The 16605-nt window shown below is 30.3% G+C and overlaps 2 protein-coding genes across 4 annotated transcripts in view; one reads left to right on the top strand and one right to left on the bottom strand.

The window, feature by feature from the left end:
* Positions 1-3618: 3618 nt before the first annotated feature.
* Hbs1 (translation elongation factor EF-1alpha (GTPase) HBS1) overlaps positions 3619-16605 on the top strand; it is a 196445-nt gene continuing 183458 nt past the window's right edge. The window contains exons 1-9 of one of the 2 annotated variants that reach the window (XR_013079581.1): positions 3619-3898; positions 4001-4066; positions 4991-5284; positions 5353-5394; positions 8599-9151; positions 9234-9463; positions 9531-9726; positions 9801-10006; positions 11183-11830. Coding sequence is in view for 1 of the 2 variants with exons in the window: in XM_076764133.1 (XP_076620248.1) it covers positions 3856-3898; positions 4001-4066; positions 4991-5284; positions 5353-5394; positions 8599-9151; positions 9234-9463; positions 9531-9726; positions 9801-10006; positions 11183-11637 (2085 nt within the window). In the remaining variant the exon portion in view is untranslated. Of the gene's footprint in view, positions 3899-4000; positions 4067-4990; positions 5285-5352; positions 5395-8598; positions 9152-9233; positions 9464-9530; positions 9727-9800; positions 10007-11182; positions 11905-16605 lie in introns of those variants that run through there. The other variant, XM_076764133.1, reaches the window with a different exon arrangement.
* LOC143341301 (selenoprotein K) lies at positions 4413-16467 on the bottom strand. 2 transcript variants are annotated; one of them, XM_076764138.1, is made up of 5 exons: positions 16267-16467; positions 16087-16171; positions 15933-16007; positions 13614-13715; positions 4413-4863 (listed from the first exon to the last, which is right to left on the bottom strand). In XM_076764138.1, the coding sequence occupies exons 1-4, from the start codon at positions 16283-16285 to the stop codon at positions 13622-13624; spliced, it is 273 nt and encodes a 90-aa protein (XP_076620253.1). In that variant the 5' UTR covers positions 16286-16467; the 3' UTR covers positions 4413-4863; positions 13614-13621. The 2 variants fall into 2 exon arrangements, with proteins under 2 accessions (XP_076620253.1, XP_076620252.1); XM_076764137.1 differs by lacking the exon at positions 4413-4863 and having other exon boundaries at positions 11952-13715.

Genomic DNA, 16605 nt, shown 5'->3' on the forward strand with positions numbered 1-16605 from the left:
GAATATTCATTACTGATGATTTTATACTTTTTCTTATTTTTAAATCGAGTGTTTTACACCTAAGCAATACTTCTTTTTCGTGGCAACAAACTTATCTTTTATATTACAAAATATGCAATTAAGCAGCCTTTTTCAGTGCTTAAACTACATTGCTATACAATTTAAATTTGGCGCATTTGTAATTCATTGAATTTCCACTGAGGGGAGTTAGCAGAACACTAACGATCACAGCTAACGTGAACTGTAGCGACCAGCGGGCATAGATGCCAGATTTAGCACCCGGTGCTATACTCACATATGGCAGATCACGCGTACTTACGTGAGCTCGTGGAGTTTCGGAAAGTCGACAAAGACAAACTGACACATGCCCTCTTTCTCGATTATTCCGAAGCTGCCCGAAGTAATTTCGGACCGCCTCGTGAGAGTCGAGAGAGAAAGGCTCACATCTGCCTTCTCGCTCTTAACAACTAAAATCCGACCTCCCGTCTACGGCACACGATTTGGAATCTCGAGCCGTGATTCTCGACTGCCCAGGCATTTTTACTTTTCGACTTATATAGGCGCACATAAGCAAAGTATCCATAATGGAAAAAAATTTTGTAAAATTTATTTTACGGAAATACACGTTTTAAGACCCCCTGATCATATTTTAATTATTGAAAAAGAAGAAATTTTTTTTATTATTCCCATGTATGAACGTCCATATGTATATTAATAATACGATTTTTCAAAATCAAAATTCTTTAAGATTGAAAATTAATAAATTAAAATGAGAGCCCATTCTTTGCCAGTATCGTGCACACTGTGGCATTTTTCAATAAGAAGAGTTTTTATTTTTATAATATAAACAAAAAAGTAGAATTAATAGTTGTGGAAATTAATTAATAATGATTTTCCTCGATATATTTTGAGTTAACCGTATCAATTTGTTATGACGAACTAAATATTATACGTTTGATTTGGCTTAATTTTGCATAAAAAAATGATTGTATCGATCCATAAAAGTAATAACGTGCACAATACCGTTCAATGGAAACCACGGGAAAGTGGTGGTCTCTTCCATCAGGAGGGAAATGTAAAAAATTGTTATTTAATTATGCAATGTGCAATATTGAAATGTTTAAACTAATGTAATGAAAAAAGAGCTCGTAGATACATTAATTTTTTATTAATGTACATACGAGCAATAGTCACGAGATCCCCACCATCAAACCGTTTAAAAACAAAGGAATAGTGATCCCGTTTGCCAGTATGATACAAAGTATGGGTTGGATTTTAAATTTTAAAAGGACATAGTCGAATATTTTTAAAGGTACAAAACATAGCGTTTCATTTTAGAACAGTAACATGAGTTAGCAGGTACTATCATAAAACTGTTTTAGCCAGTTATATCCCTTTTTACCTGAAGAACAAGGTAAAAAGTACGAGGTACAAGTAAATCGAAATCCGAAAATCATTCACATTATATCAATGTAAATGAAGCGGTCTTTCCATCAGAGTTAAATACAAAATTTTGTAATTTCTGTGAAAACAGAATTTTCATTAGATGTATGTGGTGTTTAAAATTTTTATGTTTTGACTGTTTTTACGAAAAATACCATCCAGATTCATGTACTTCATATATTGAAAATAACACATGTTAAATGTAATTGGTAAATTCAACTTTAAAAAAAAATATTCGAAGATCAGACAAAAATATAATGTCACATTTAGTATACGATTAAAATATAATTAAAAAAAAAAAAGATTTCTTTTAGCAGGATTCGAACCTGCAGAGCAAAAGAAGCTCGAACTTACAGCCAAACACCTCATCATTCACACCATACTACTTATTGATGAATTTGGTTCTATTTTTGAAGATAAGTAGCTGTAATAACTTTAATAATATCTTGCAGTAAAACTTAACTCAAAATCGGGTACCATTTCAACTTTCTCTTATTAGAATCGAGTTTTCAATTTGTTTTAGCGAAAATCCCAGCCGGTTAAGCTGCTTACTGCTGTTTTTAATTACCAAGCATTTATTTCTCAATTAACCCTTTGCGAGTAAAACCATTTTGCACATTATTCTAAAACATTTGTGGTATTCGTTTTCAATGCGATTTAAGTAAGCATATAATGTATAAGATTTCATTTAAGTTTTTCTTCTCTAGAGAAGATACAGAAAAAGTTTATTTAATTTTTTTTACATAAAATTGAATTCTTCCCAAGATTTATATGAAACACTTAAAAGATCTTTTATAAATTATGCCTATGTATCGGAACAACTATGAAACAAGAGATATAATCATTATTATCCATGGGCTGATTATAGTCAAAGAGTAATCGGACTTTGAAATGAGAACATAAAACTTAAATGTAAAGTTCCATTTAAATTGATTCAGCCATTTATACTCAATCGTATTATTAATATACATATGTACACTCATACATAGGAATAATAAAAAAAAATTTCTTTTTTTTCAATAATTAAAATATGATCAGGGGGTCTTAAAACGTGTATTTCCGTAAAATAAATTTTACAAAATTTTTTTTCTATTATGGGTACTTTGCTTATGCGCGCCTACATAGGTCGGAAAATAAAAATGCCTGGGCAGTCGAAAATCACGGCTCGAGATTCCAAATCGTATGCCGTAGACGGGAGGTCGGATTTCAGTTGTTAAGAGCGAGAAGGCAAATGTGGGCCTTTCTCTCTCGACTCCCACGAGGCGGACCGAAATTACTTCGGGCAGCTTCGGAATAATCGAGAAAGAGGGCATGTGTCAGTTTGCCTTTGTCGACTTTCCGAAACTCCACGAGTTCACGTACGCGTGATCTGCCATGGTGAGTATCGCACCGGGTGCTGAATCTGGCATCTATGGATTAAACTTGTGATGACAGAATGTAAGTCCCTATCCGTTTTCTGTATAGTTTATGAACGCTCTAGTTCATGATGTAGTTGCCATAGGTTGGCGACGCGAGTGTTGCACCATTTGTAGGAGATATATATACTAGACGCGCGGAAGAGACGCTCTCTTCTACCTGGTAATTAACATGTGTAACGCGTCACGATAGTGAGTTGAAAAAGTCTTTTAATAAACGTTGTTATTGTTACAAGCATTTAGTAATTTCCCTATGTCACCTACAAACTCTATTCACGACCGTGATCCGAAAGATGGCGTTTTAGTTGCGATTCATGTAGTGGTTTGTGTTGTCTCCCAGGAGAAATAACTGTACAACTTGTTGCATTGAACAAATATTCTTTTATTAACCGTACACGTGTCTTTTCTCTTTGACGATACCGAGAGGAGTAACTGCGCAACGCTTCCTCGAGTCTCTTCCGAGGCGCGCGTCTTATTAACTAAGCTTACCAACTACTTATCCTAAAATCCCTAACCCAGACCTAACCCAGACCGGAAGTTCGGGTCTCGGCCGCTGGGCCGTATTCAGAGCAGAAAAGGGGGTGTCGGAATTTTCCAACACGAAATTTTATACATTGTGAAAGGCTCACACTAGCGTTCTTTATCGTTTTCCCGAAATTGTGCGAAGTACCGAGCTCACGTATAGGTGGCTCGTGCAGTAGTATATGCCTGCTATCCCCACTACTCCGTTAGATGCTAAGGAAGTTCATCGTCACTACTGTCGATTTCGATGCACTCAATTATGCCCGATCTGGCCACACTGCCATACTGTCTATGGCTCCGTCTGGCATATGTGCGTGAAGTGGACCAACTGTATAAAGCGCGACATTCTAGACATATGTACGTGTTGGAATTCCACTTGGAATTTTTTGCGTGTAACATGGGACATTGTAAATAATAAGAAGATACAAAAGGAAACCTATTTTTTTTCTTGCGAAATTCTGCATATATTTCAGAAATGTCCCGTCATCGAGACGTTCGATCTATGAATTACTCAGAAGGTACATACTACATGAGTATTTATATAAATTTAACTATTTAAAACGTCTATAATTGTGTAACATCTTGTTTAACCATTTTTTGTTATAATATACTGTTTTCAGAGTATGAAGGTTATGATGATGTCTATGGACATTCTGTGGAAGATGACTACTGTGTATCTCCTAGTGGTAGGTTTTATTGAATGTACAATGTCCCAGAATTTGACAACCTGACTGTGTCAATATTTTGTATGAGTAAAAATAAAAAAAAAATATTTGGATATGGATGCATAAATACTATACTAACTTGTAATAAAAATATGAAATGTGAGGAAGATTGTACAGACCTGTTTCTATTGTTACTAGACACAGTATAAGAATAGAATAAAAAGAAATTTTTGTTACTAGTGCAAAATTGATTAAATTTTTAAAAAAACTGAATTATTAACTATCATGGGTAATTTTTTGTGAAGAAACTATTATACTTTTTGCAGTTAAAATTTCAAAGTTTAATTGTACATATTTCCATGATATTTTACAATTTTTTAGAAGAAAAATGTTCAAAATTTGTAACAATGCTCTTATACAGACTCGATTTAAAAAAAAATACTCTAATACTCTGGTATCTATGGTTGCACTTGTTTTGTTTAGACATTTATTTAATTCAAATAATTAATGACATTAATCATATATAAAATTATCCTTTGTTTGACTGGTTAAAATGTAGGTAATAGAAAGTTATAAATAGCTTATGTTGCATGGTAAACAAATAATAATTTTATTTTAAAAGAAAGCAGTCAATCTTAACAAAATCATGAGACATTTACAAATTTAATTCTATTGAGAATACAAAATAACTAGTTAATTGGTGATGTTCAAAACTAATTTGTCTCGCAAAGACATAAAATCTCTGCCATGTACCCTTGTGTGGCTAATTGTAACATGCAAAATTTGATGGTAGTAAGCAGAAGTGTCAGGTCACCATTCTGTAATAAAATAAAACTTTTGTCTTATTTTGACTTACGAAACATTTTTCCAATGGATTAGAAAATTTTAGGACAACCTATTTATGTACAACAACTTATGCAAACAATATAACAATTTTATTTTCAGTGGAACAATTTTTATTTGATCGGAGTAAACAACAAAATATGGCATCTTTCATTACGGAGCCAGATATAGTGGAAGATAATGAGGATGTTGCAGAATCTACACCTAAAGAAGAAGAGACAATACTCACAGAATTAGAAAAAGCTAAACTTATATCATGTATGGAATCTATTAAGAACATTATAGGAGACACTGCACCTGACTTTGAGATAAAGAAGAGAATTGTTCAATCAAATTTTAATGCAGAAGTAGCACTTGATTTACTTTTAAAAGAATCTTCTCCAAAAAATGTTACTGGTATATAAATTATACAATTTTTATTATCTCCATAATTTAAATATTACATTATGTAATCATATTTTTAGAATCACCTGCAATCAGCAAGGATAATACAGAACATTATCCAGGTATATTATTCAAAAGTTTAAGATAAAACTTAAAAATGTGGAAGTATGTAGTAATAGGGTAAGTCAACTAAAATGTTAAATTTTTTTCTTCTGAATTTTAAATGAAATGATATACAAGGATTAATCATTTTGGGTGTAAAAGATATGAGGATTATCTATTCGAGGGGTTAAGAAGATGCACTCCCATTTTTTTTTTAATGGCATAACGTATTAATTTCATGTTATTTCAGTAGCTGTTATCAATCCTAATAACATTTATTTGAAATATTTTTTTCTATTTTGTCTAATTAAGAATTATAGCGAAGAATAGTCTATATAAGAATTTTTTATTGTAATTAATTAATTACAATGATAATGATAATAATAATAGTAATATTAATTAATAAGAGAAAATACACGTTTACATTTAATTGTACAATACTTTGAACATTTAATAAAATGATTTTCAATACAGAATACACTTCCGGTATTTTTCAATATTGATCACAAACTACAGTATGTAAACTATATTTCGTTATAGTTTTTTAACTAAATAAAATGGAAAAAATATTTCAAGTAAATATTGTTGGATTTTGTAAAAGTTATTTAAATACAGTTTTGTTTCAAAATAAGCAACTCGCTCTCGGGGCCGGTTAATTGCTTATTACGAATCAGGTATACTATTCAGGTTGACTTTGTTCTCGAGTAGGATGAAAGAGAATACGCAGAACGCGTAAGAGGCTTGAGTTAGCGGCAAACCATAAAATGGTCGACCGAATAGCGACATTATTTTTTGGAAAAGAATGAAATATGATATATTCTCTTATTCTGGCACTAAATTATAATATATTCTATCCTTCTTCTAAACGATGTCACTGTTCATTTAATTATAAAAATTTCTGATTTCTCTATTTCACGGACTTATCACTTGTTCTTGGATCTCCCACTTTTTTTTCTTTTTTTTTTGTAATGAGAGTTGCGTCCCTTTAACCTTTCGAAGACGCAATCCTCATGTCTTACATTCACAATGATTAGCCCCTGTATTCCATTTAATTTAAAAAAAAAAGGCACGCGATATCTGTAATAATTCAGAAGAAGAAAGCTTGTCACGTTTCAGATGACTCATCCTGTATATTTTATATAATGACAAGTAATTATCATTTTTATAATATAATATTTTATATTTTAACCCTTAGACGACCACGCGATTTTTTTCCGTAAAGAATGCAATAGAATGTAACAAATCAAGTCTTTTTGGTAAATATTAATATTAATGTACATAATAGTTAGATGATCAATATCATATCATATATTTTATATTTTAAAAAATAATATTAAAAACACTTCAGAATAAAAAATAAAAACCATACATATCTACTTAATTTATTCTCTGAAAATTCGTAACTTCGCTTGTTTGAGCTGGCACTTAGTATATTAGATACACAAAGCATCACATGGAATCTTTAGCCAACTCCAGGTTTAAATATTATAATTGTATATACACTTAGAAACATGTAATCATGCTATAGGATGACAGAGTTTAAAGACGAGGATTGCTTAAAATGGCAATCTTTAATTCGATTAAGTCAATGAGTTATTAACAAAATAATGAGGCAAGGCCCCAAATAGGCTACGCGCTGTCGTCTAAGAATTAATAATTGCTTATTTCTTGACCTATAATTTTTTCTATTTCATGTGCTGTCCATAAATCAATCGGTAAGGTAAGATGCTGCATCTGTTAAATCTCCATCTAGTCCGTTTATTATACCTAAATTATCATTTAAGAAACTGAATAATATAAGCACGACTTCGAATACATCTGTAACAGAGAATTTAGAAAGTTTCAACAATTTTACTCTTACTAATCCTCCCGTTACAATTTTATCTTCTACTGAATTAATAAATAATCATACTAAATCAACATCATCAAAAATTATACAGGAATTTCAAACTAATTCCAATACACCACCATTCAAGTCTTTAGCAGATCTAACAGCACACCATTTACAGCAATCCAGTAGCTTAATTAATACTACAAATCCTAATGAAAGAACATTCACTTGGCCTAGTACAAATTTTGTGATACCAAAATTATCAATTAATAAGGATAGTTGTAATGATTTAAATAATATACAACTAAATATGTCTACTGTTCAAAAGAATATAAGTATAGTATCAGAGTTAGTAGATGATAAGAAGAAAGATTATTCTATGGATTCACTTGAAAAAAGTATATCTAACGTGCTTGCTTTTTCTGAAAATTATGGTAACAATAAAAATAACTTACGTAATTTAGAAACAAAAGAAGATTCATTACTAAATGTAAGTGGTACTCGAACTCCATCACCAGATGATTGGATGATTGATTTGAGTTCTGCTTTGAAAGAAGTTACACTATTAACTTCAGATAACTCTAATTATAATCGAAGTACAAAATCGAAAATACTAAAAAATATTGATATCATTCCTGATTCAAAGTTACACACTTTTAATCATAATGTTGAAATTCCGTATGTTATTCTTCCTACAACATTAAATTTAAGTTCTTTGAAAAATACTAAGCTTCCATATGTGGAAAGAAATATATCTTTATTTGCCCGAACATTATGTAGAACATGGAAATCGAGAAAGCCAATTCTTAAATCTCAAGAAAAACGACATCAAGATATAAAACGATTTGATTTTTCAGTTCCATATAATCGTAATAAACAAAATCTCGTGTAATATGTAGATAAAATTAAGTTCAAAGTGTCCTCTACATAAAGAGTTGTAATATTTAAATATAATTTTTATATACATAACTTTTAATTATACGTTTAACACAAGTCTATAAATACAAGAGAAAATTTGATTTATATTAGACATACAGTGTGTTCTCTACTTACAAGACTAATTCGTTTCAGAACTTTATGCATAATTTCAATACTGCATAAGTTGTATTTTATAAATACAATGTACCTTTGGTACATGATTTTAATTGTAATATTTAATTAAAGTTCAATGATATATACGTATATTTTTATGAACAGAAAAATTAAAGAAACGAAAACTGTATTCAATATGTAAGAATTTACTATATAAGACGACGTTACATAATATTCAAAATTGAATATTTTGTTCATATAATTATATTTAAAACTTACATTTAGTTATACTTTTCTCTTATATTTAGTATTAAATAAATTCATAATAATTTGCAAAAATTCTCAATACATTTTATAACAGGTAAAAAGTTGTTATCCAAATCTACATTTCAAATTACACCTTCCAACGTGAAAATTATTCCTGCTGGAAAACGATCTGTAGTAAAGGGCTTTAATTTAACTGGAATAGAGAATACTGATCAACTGAATTCTCGCGTTGAAAGTCCTCGTTCTCAAAGCCCATTTTCTGAGTATAACAGTCCAGAAATAAGGAGAAAAAAACATACTGTACCAAAGGAAAAAAAAGTGATTTCTTCTAGTACAAACAGCCCACAATGTCAGTCACCCATATTAGAACATGTGATGCCTAATTTGGATTCTAAAGCAAAACTAAGTGAAGAGAAAATTGATGCTTTAAAAATATATAAAAGTAAAAGGGAAAATAGTAAAGAACAATTACATTTAGTGGTGGTTGGACACGTAGATGCAGGTAAAAGTACTTTACTGGGTCGACTTCTATGCGACTTAGGACAAGTTCCATCAAGATTGATTCACAAATATCAGCAAGAAAGTAAGAAGATAGGAAAACAGTCGTTTGCATATGCATGGGTTCTTGATGAGACAGGAGAAGAACGGTAACTAGAACTTGTAATATAGTAAATTTAATTAATAAATCATTTTATATATTTAAAGTTATTTCTTACGTATTTTGCATAGAGAACGTGGGATAACAATGGATATTGGTCATTCCAAATTTGAAACAGAAACAAAGTCTATTACTATATTGGATGCACCTGGACATAAGGACTTTATACCCAACATGATTACTGGTGCTACTCAAGCAGATGTGGCTTTATTAGTAGTAGATGCTACAAGAGGAGAATTTGAAACTGGGTTTGATAGTGGAGGTCAAACTAGAGAACATGCATTATTATTACGTTCATTAGGTATTGTAATTTATGGTATATAATATTTATTTTTCGCTCACTTATGTGATTAAAAATGATTTTTTAGGCATATCACAATTGGCAGTGGTAGTAAATAAATTAGATACAGTGGAATGGTCAGAGGATAGGTTTAATGAAATAATTGACAAATTGAGTCTATTCTTGAAACAAGCTGGATTTAAAGATAATGTTACTTTTGTTCCTTGTAGCGGTCTATCTGGCGAAAATATAGTAACAAAATCGAAAGGATCTTTATCTAATTGGTATAATTGTCACTGAAAATTTAATGTATTAAATAATTCTAATAAGATACTTTATCAATTTCTTTTAATAACAGGTATATGGGACCTACATTAGTCAGTGTCATTGATAATTTTAAGTGTCCTGATCGACCTATAAATAAACCTTTCCGGTTTTCGATTAATGATATATTTAAAGGTTCTGGATCTGGATTCTGTGTTTTTGGACATATAGAAACAGGGATGGTGTCTCTAGGTGATAAACTTTTAGTACTACCAAGAAATGAAATTGCAATACTTAAAGGTATGTTAATCTAATACTCAAAGATTTTATTCTTTACAGAGTGGATTAAAAACTTTGTAGCCTAATATAAAAACAGTATTAGATGTACAATTATCTTTTGCGAGGTTAGGTAAACTGTCAGTCTTCAAAAATTTTTCATTAATATTATAATTATCGATTTCTCTGGAATTTTTTAAAAATGTTTCAAGAATATACAAAATTAAAGACCATGCAATAATAAAAAAGTTGCAAATACTAAAGCAAATTCAAGAAGCTGTGGCAAACACTAAAGGAGTATCTTATGCTTCATTCATAATGATTAAAAAGTAAACAGTTGAATTTAAATGTGAGAGAGACAAGATTGAAAATGACCTATGCAGTGGAAAACTTACTGTGACTATTATTATTCAAAAAACCATTGATTTCATTTACAATATGGTCATGACAGATTTATAAATCAGGGTTCAAAAAATAGCAAAAACTATAGACATCTCATATGAAAGGGTTCAAAATGTTTTATTTAGAAGTTAGAAAAGTCCAAAATTTATGTAAGATTTTAAACAGTTGGTCAATAATATATTTGTTTTCTTAATCACTATGAAAAAATTTGATTCTACCAGAAAGACAAGAATTCACCACTAGTAGCTTTTGTTAAAGCAGCAATTGAAACATTGAAAACAAAAATTAATTATCCCTAAAAGAAGTTATGATCATACCACTGTTGGCAAAGCTTGTTTTTTGTAACTGGAAGATGACACTGATAATAGATACTCTTCTTAAAGGTCAAAACATAACAGAACAATACTATGCTAACTCGTTTAGTAGATTCAATAAGTCAATCTGTATGATGATTATTATAGCTTCAGGAATCTTCTATTTACTTCCGAAGCTTAAAAACCATCTGAGAAGTGGACAATGATTTTTGTAAGCAATCAACGAGCAATGTAAAGACATCGATTTCGATTAAAGAAGTTGCAGTGATGGAAACAAAGTATTTTGTAGAGTAAGATAAGAAATTTTAAACCAGGATCATGGTATTAAAATATCGATGGGCCAAGTGTAAAGATTTGAAAGAGGAATTATATTGAAAAATAATAAATTCTTAATACACTCCTTTCATGTTAGGCCACTAAGTTTTCCATTCTTACTTGTAATTTATTAGAATATCTACATAAGAATTATAAAATTGAATTTCAGGTTTACAAGTGGATGAAGTATCTATAACAAATGCATTTGCTGGGGATCGTGTTGCTTTAACATTGTCAGGAATCGACCAACAAAATGTTGGAATTGGAGACATTATTTGCAACCCACAACACCCAGTTCCTGTAACTACATGTTTCCAAGCACATGTAGTCATTTTTGCAGTTAAAATGCCAATCGTGAAAGGTCTTCCAGTAATAATGCATCAGCAATCTTTAGTACAACCTGCTGTGATTGCAAAATTAATTGTTCAGCTTCACAGAACGACTGGTGAAATAGTAAAAAAGAAACCACGCTGTTTACCAAAAAATTCGAGTGCTATTATCGAGATTGTAACACAAAATCCAGTTTGTATGGAATTGTACAAATATATCAAACAATTAGGACGAGTTATGTTACGCGTAGAAGGAATAACCGTTGCTGCTGGACTTATTACAAAGATTAAGTAACAGTGTAATAATTATTTTACTTATTTAAAGTCGTAACTATAGATGAAAATTTTACTATTCATTTAGAATTGTGCATATATTATAGCTATTATATCTACAAACTGATGGAACTATAAAGAAATTAATAAAAGTTTCATATTCTTATTGAGTTAAACCAACATTTATGTACATATATATATATATATATATATAAGTTTATTTGCTATAAAACGCTCACTTTTTTCTTAATGTATAATGTGTAATATATTTTTAATGACTTTTAATGTAAAATTTAATTAATACGTTTAATAAAATTATTCTTTGAAAAATTATGATTTACTTATTTATTGTAATGATTTTATTCGATGTAATCATGTAAAAACATTACATAATAATACAGAATAATTATAATATACATATAAAAATATTAACCCTCGGACATCGAATGCTCAAGCAACGACGCGAGGTTCGAATACCGGGTCACTTTGATCCATAGCGAAAGTTTAAATATATTTGTACATTTTAAGGGAACGTTTCTAACTAATTTTGTTATTATTTTTATAGCATTATTTTCTTATTTTGTAACATTTTATCGAACAGTAATAACAATATGTATATGTAATATGCATATTACATACGATCTTTATTATGCTTCTACACCTGCATACACGTAATATTGCTTTTCACTGTAAGAGTTTTAACAAATTATTCTTTTGACATATTTTACATCTTGTATTATACTTGCTATCATAAAATTATAAATTATATAAATTTGTTATTGTGTACTTGGTTCGATTTATTTGACTGCCTTTAATTCAATCCAGTGTTTCTAAAATCATCTTTCTTTTTGACTGTAAAAGTATACCAATAATACACTGGTGTGCAAAATTTAGGGAACACTAAATTTTCATCGAAAAATTGCTGATATTTAGTGTGATAATTTCGTAACAAAACATCATACAACAATCATTCTGAAGTCGTTTTAAAGCTTGGAGCCTCTATTTTCAGAATCCTTTAGCAGTTTTCTAACGGGTCATTTCTGTGTTATGTGGGAGGATGTTTTTTTTTTCAAAAATTGTTCAATTTCAAACGATTGGACAGACATTGAAAAATTTTTTTAGGCGCTACAATCATCATGGATTTGAGGACTGAAGCCTCCCCTTTATAACGATCCCTCAAAAGTTAATGTACGATTTCTTTTCGTCGTTTTATTGTACTTTGAATGAAAAATGTTCCACTGGCATTAGAATAACCCAAAGTACACGTGCATCAATATACGAGAAAGATGTCAGGAAGTGATATAGAAAACAGGAGGAAATACCCGATCTTGTTCAAGTCCGTCCGTGCAACCTCCACGTGGTGTACCTTGGGTTATTCTAATGCCGGTGGTACATTTCTCATTCAAAGTACAATAAAACGACGAAAAGAAATCGTACATTAACTTTTGAGGGGTCGTTATAAAGGGAAGGCTTCAGTCCTCAAACCCATGATTGTAGCGTCTAAAAAAATTTTTCGATATCTGTTCAATCGTTTGAAATTGAACAATTTTTGGAAAAAAAACCCCCTCCCACGTAACACAGAAATGACCTGTTAGAAAACTGCTGAAGGATTCTGAAAATAGAGGCTCCAAGCTTTAAAACGACTTCAGAATGATTGTTATATGATGTTTTGTTACGAAATTATCACACTTTAAATATCAGCAATTTTTCGATGAAAATTTAGTATTCCCTAAATTTTGCACGACACTGTATAATTTTGCATCTGCAGGGATCCGTATGTTTATATCGTATTTGTTCTCTAAACATTTTTTCTTCTCCTCGTATTATATCCAATACTAGATACATTAGTCTACCATAATAACGTTATTTCGTTATTTTTTGTTATAACGATAAAACAACAGTCGACTGTTGAAAAGTAGCCAATGGACAGTGTTAAAATGACCCAATACTTGACATTAATAAATGTGAATATCTTGATGTAGATTAGTTGTATCTTACATTTTATGTTAACCAGCACAGCTCCTACATCCACCAAATGGAATGTGTACGGTATTTCCTATGTTAGGTCTCCCTAATCTACGTGTTGGTGGACGTGGTGGCCTATATGTAAATATGAATTATTAATACAATTTTATTCAAAGTGTATAATTTTTTATTTTTAATGTCACAAAAAACTGTTTAAGATATAATCTAAATTCTTTTGAATGTGAAACACAATACGATACAAATTTCATTTCCAAGGCTGACTTTTCTAAATTTTCATTGTTACAGATATTTTTTATAATAAAATCTTTTATCTTTTATCTTTTACACATATTGTGAGATCAAGTTTTATTTGGCTAAACATTTTTAAGAAGCATTGGTGTAAAACAACAGAATATGGATTACGATGCTTTCTCAAATTATTTCTGACATAATGACATTGCAATAGCTCCTATTATTCAATTTGTTTTGTTTTCTGGAGTGGTATGTTACTACTTGTAAACAACTATTTACCTTTTACTTTGGAAAAAAATCTAAGAACTTAATCGCTTTAAATTTTCAAATATAGCAAAATACCGTTTAAATGCTAAGCAGTCTAGTCAGAATAACACTAACTTGAAGCCAGATTGGTATATTCCTAGCAAACAGCCCGTCCAACGATCGGGATGAGTTATACGTCATTCGATTCGTCTAATTCAGTATATTATTTATATGCATTTCATTATCTGCGAAAATTCGGTATTTTTACAAAGTAAGTTTATTTTAAAAAGTAAGGTTAAGTATATTTTGATAGGTTCACAGGTGGAAACAAGTGCCTGTCGTTACTGTGTTCAAAATGCCAAGTAGTCAAATGCTAATTTGTTAAACATTTATTGAATGAAATTTCTGCTATTTCTACTAATACCTCATTGAATAAATCACCATCTTCCTATTAGGTACATTTACTAAATACATAATGGCTCAAGTATACAATGAAGTTACTCTTCTTGAAAATATAAAATATTGATAGTATTATATGTTACAAAAAAGATTAAAAAATGTGTGGCACGCCTCCAAGTGATTTCAATCTAATTCATGTAAGCATCAGTAATGAGATCTTCAAAATTGACACTGTGATTAATTTTCAAATGGCCTCTGTGATATTTTCTACAACAAAATGTTGATTCATCAGTCTCGACAATCTACTCTACTCTACCCTTCCAATTGCTGCGCAGCATTTTTATTTAATTTTAGTTATATAATATCACGACATTGCTCATAATTATATATTAGCATATATGTTAATTTTAAAACATCTGTAGCTGAGTTTGTTTTTAGAAAACCACGTTCTTTGCTTTGCAAATATCTTTATATTACAATGATTTTTAAAAAAGAAGGGTATAAACATCTCACCGTAAACCATAGTTTCCATTTTAAAGATCTAGAAACAGGCGCTCATACGAATACAATAGAAACTACGTGGAAGCATAGTAAACACTTTTTGCTTGAATATTGTTGGTTAGTATTTGCAGTTCCACACGTTTTTTAATACTTTTTGTAACATATAATACCATAAATATTTTCTATTTTTAGCAAAAAAGATGATTTTATTGGGTACTTAAGCCATTACGTATTTTATAAATCTTCCAAGCAAGGAAAGGACGATTTCTTTAATCAGTTCTTAAAAGAAATTTCAGAAATTTGATTTGATTCTGTAAAAAATCAAAATATACCAGACTTAGATGATAATGAAATTTAATAATAAAAACAAGTTAAACCAACGTACTGCGTACAATAGTAATTTATTATATTGTAAACACTGTCAGAGGGCGGAGGCATTTTTTACTGTTGCTGCATGTACTGTCTACCTATGAGTACTGCTGAGTAGGGCTAGGTTATATGGATGGGAAGGGGGAAGGGTTTAATACTGTCCACCTGACCAACTCATGGAAGGTCTATGCCTAAAAAAATGATTTTTATGCATGCACGTTCTACAAATTCCCATTTGATAATGTAGCATTATCAAATTAGATCAATTATAATTTATAAAATGAACATAGCAACGATAGTCATTTTTTTCTATCTGTGAATCTGTCAAAAAATGTACTTAACCTTACTATTTTACTGTAACTTTACAAACAGTTTATAAAAAAGTAACGAATTTCCACAGATAATGAAATGCATATCAATAATGTACTGAATTAGACGAATCGAATGATGTATAACTTACCCCAATCCGTGAACGGGCCATTTGCTAGGAATGTTCCTAAAATATTGATTAGTATTTCTTCATTAAAACTAATCAAATTATATTTTACAGTTTTTTGTATCATCAAATATTAATAAACACATTACTTGAACCCAGGTCTGTAATCTCTTGCATAATCACTTCCATATTTGTTCATGTCAGGATTGATCATAGTCATAAAACTGTATTAAATAAATTTATTTGATGAAACTTACATGAAAAAGAAATAAATGTAAGAATTAACATACATTTGCTACTTACAACATAATAATCATGTAAATTATTCCAATGAAAAAATTGTATAGTCTTTTTAAACTCCACGGTGCACTCTCTAAAACGTTTCCATCTAAAAGATTTTTAAAAGAAATTATATATAATGAATAATACAATAATCTTTCGGAATACACTATTGCAAATATACTATGGCTGAATAATTGGTACCATTCGATATATAAACCATGATTCACAAATTTCTTATAAAAAAACTTTTTTAATGAAATTTTTGACTAAACAATCAAAAAATTTAGTATAATTACGCTCAAATAAATAATGTTTTACTATGTAAATGTTTATACACTTTTTTTATAGCTCAACGTAGCATACGTTACGTGTGTACACGTCAAACATTACGCCATTACGAAACTCTACACTCTACCCAGAACAGAGGCCAACATCTTCGAGACGATCTACGCCGGCAGCGCTACGTGGAGTACTTTTGCCAGGTCACCACGCCGCCCTCGGAGGAGAATTAAACTAAGTAAGTCTAGGGAAATTCTCTTT

The sequence above is a fragment of the Colletes latitarsis genome, chromosome 4 (assembly GCF_051014445.1).
Source record: "Colletes latitarsis isolate SP2378_abdomen chromosome 4, iyColLati1, whole genome shotgun sequence".
NCBI classification, from domain to species: Eukaryota; Metazoa; Arthropoda; class Insecta; order Hymenoptera; family Colletidae; genus Colletes; species Colletes latitarsis.

Excerpts from the sequence above, each read along its gene's own strand:
- LOC143341301 (XM_076764138.1), bottom strand. Across the intron at positions 16,008-16,086 it reads ATTTACATGATTATTATGTT|TTTTATGACTATGATCAATC; the intron begins GTAAGTAGCAAA and ends TATTTAATACAG. Across the intron at positions 13,716-15,932 it reads GATTACAGACCTGGGTTCAA|GCCACCACGTCCACCAACAC; the intron begins GTAATGTGTTTA and ends ATTTACATATAG.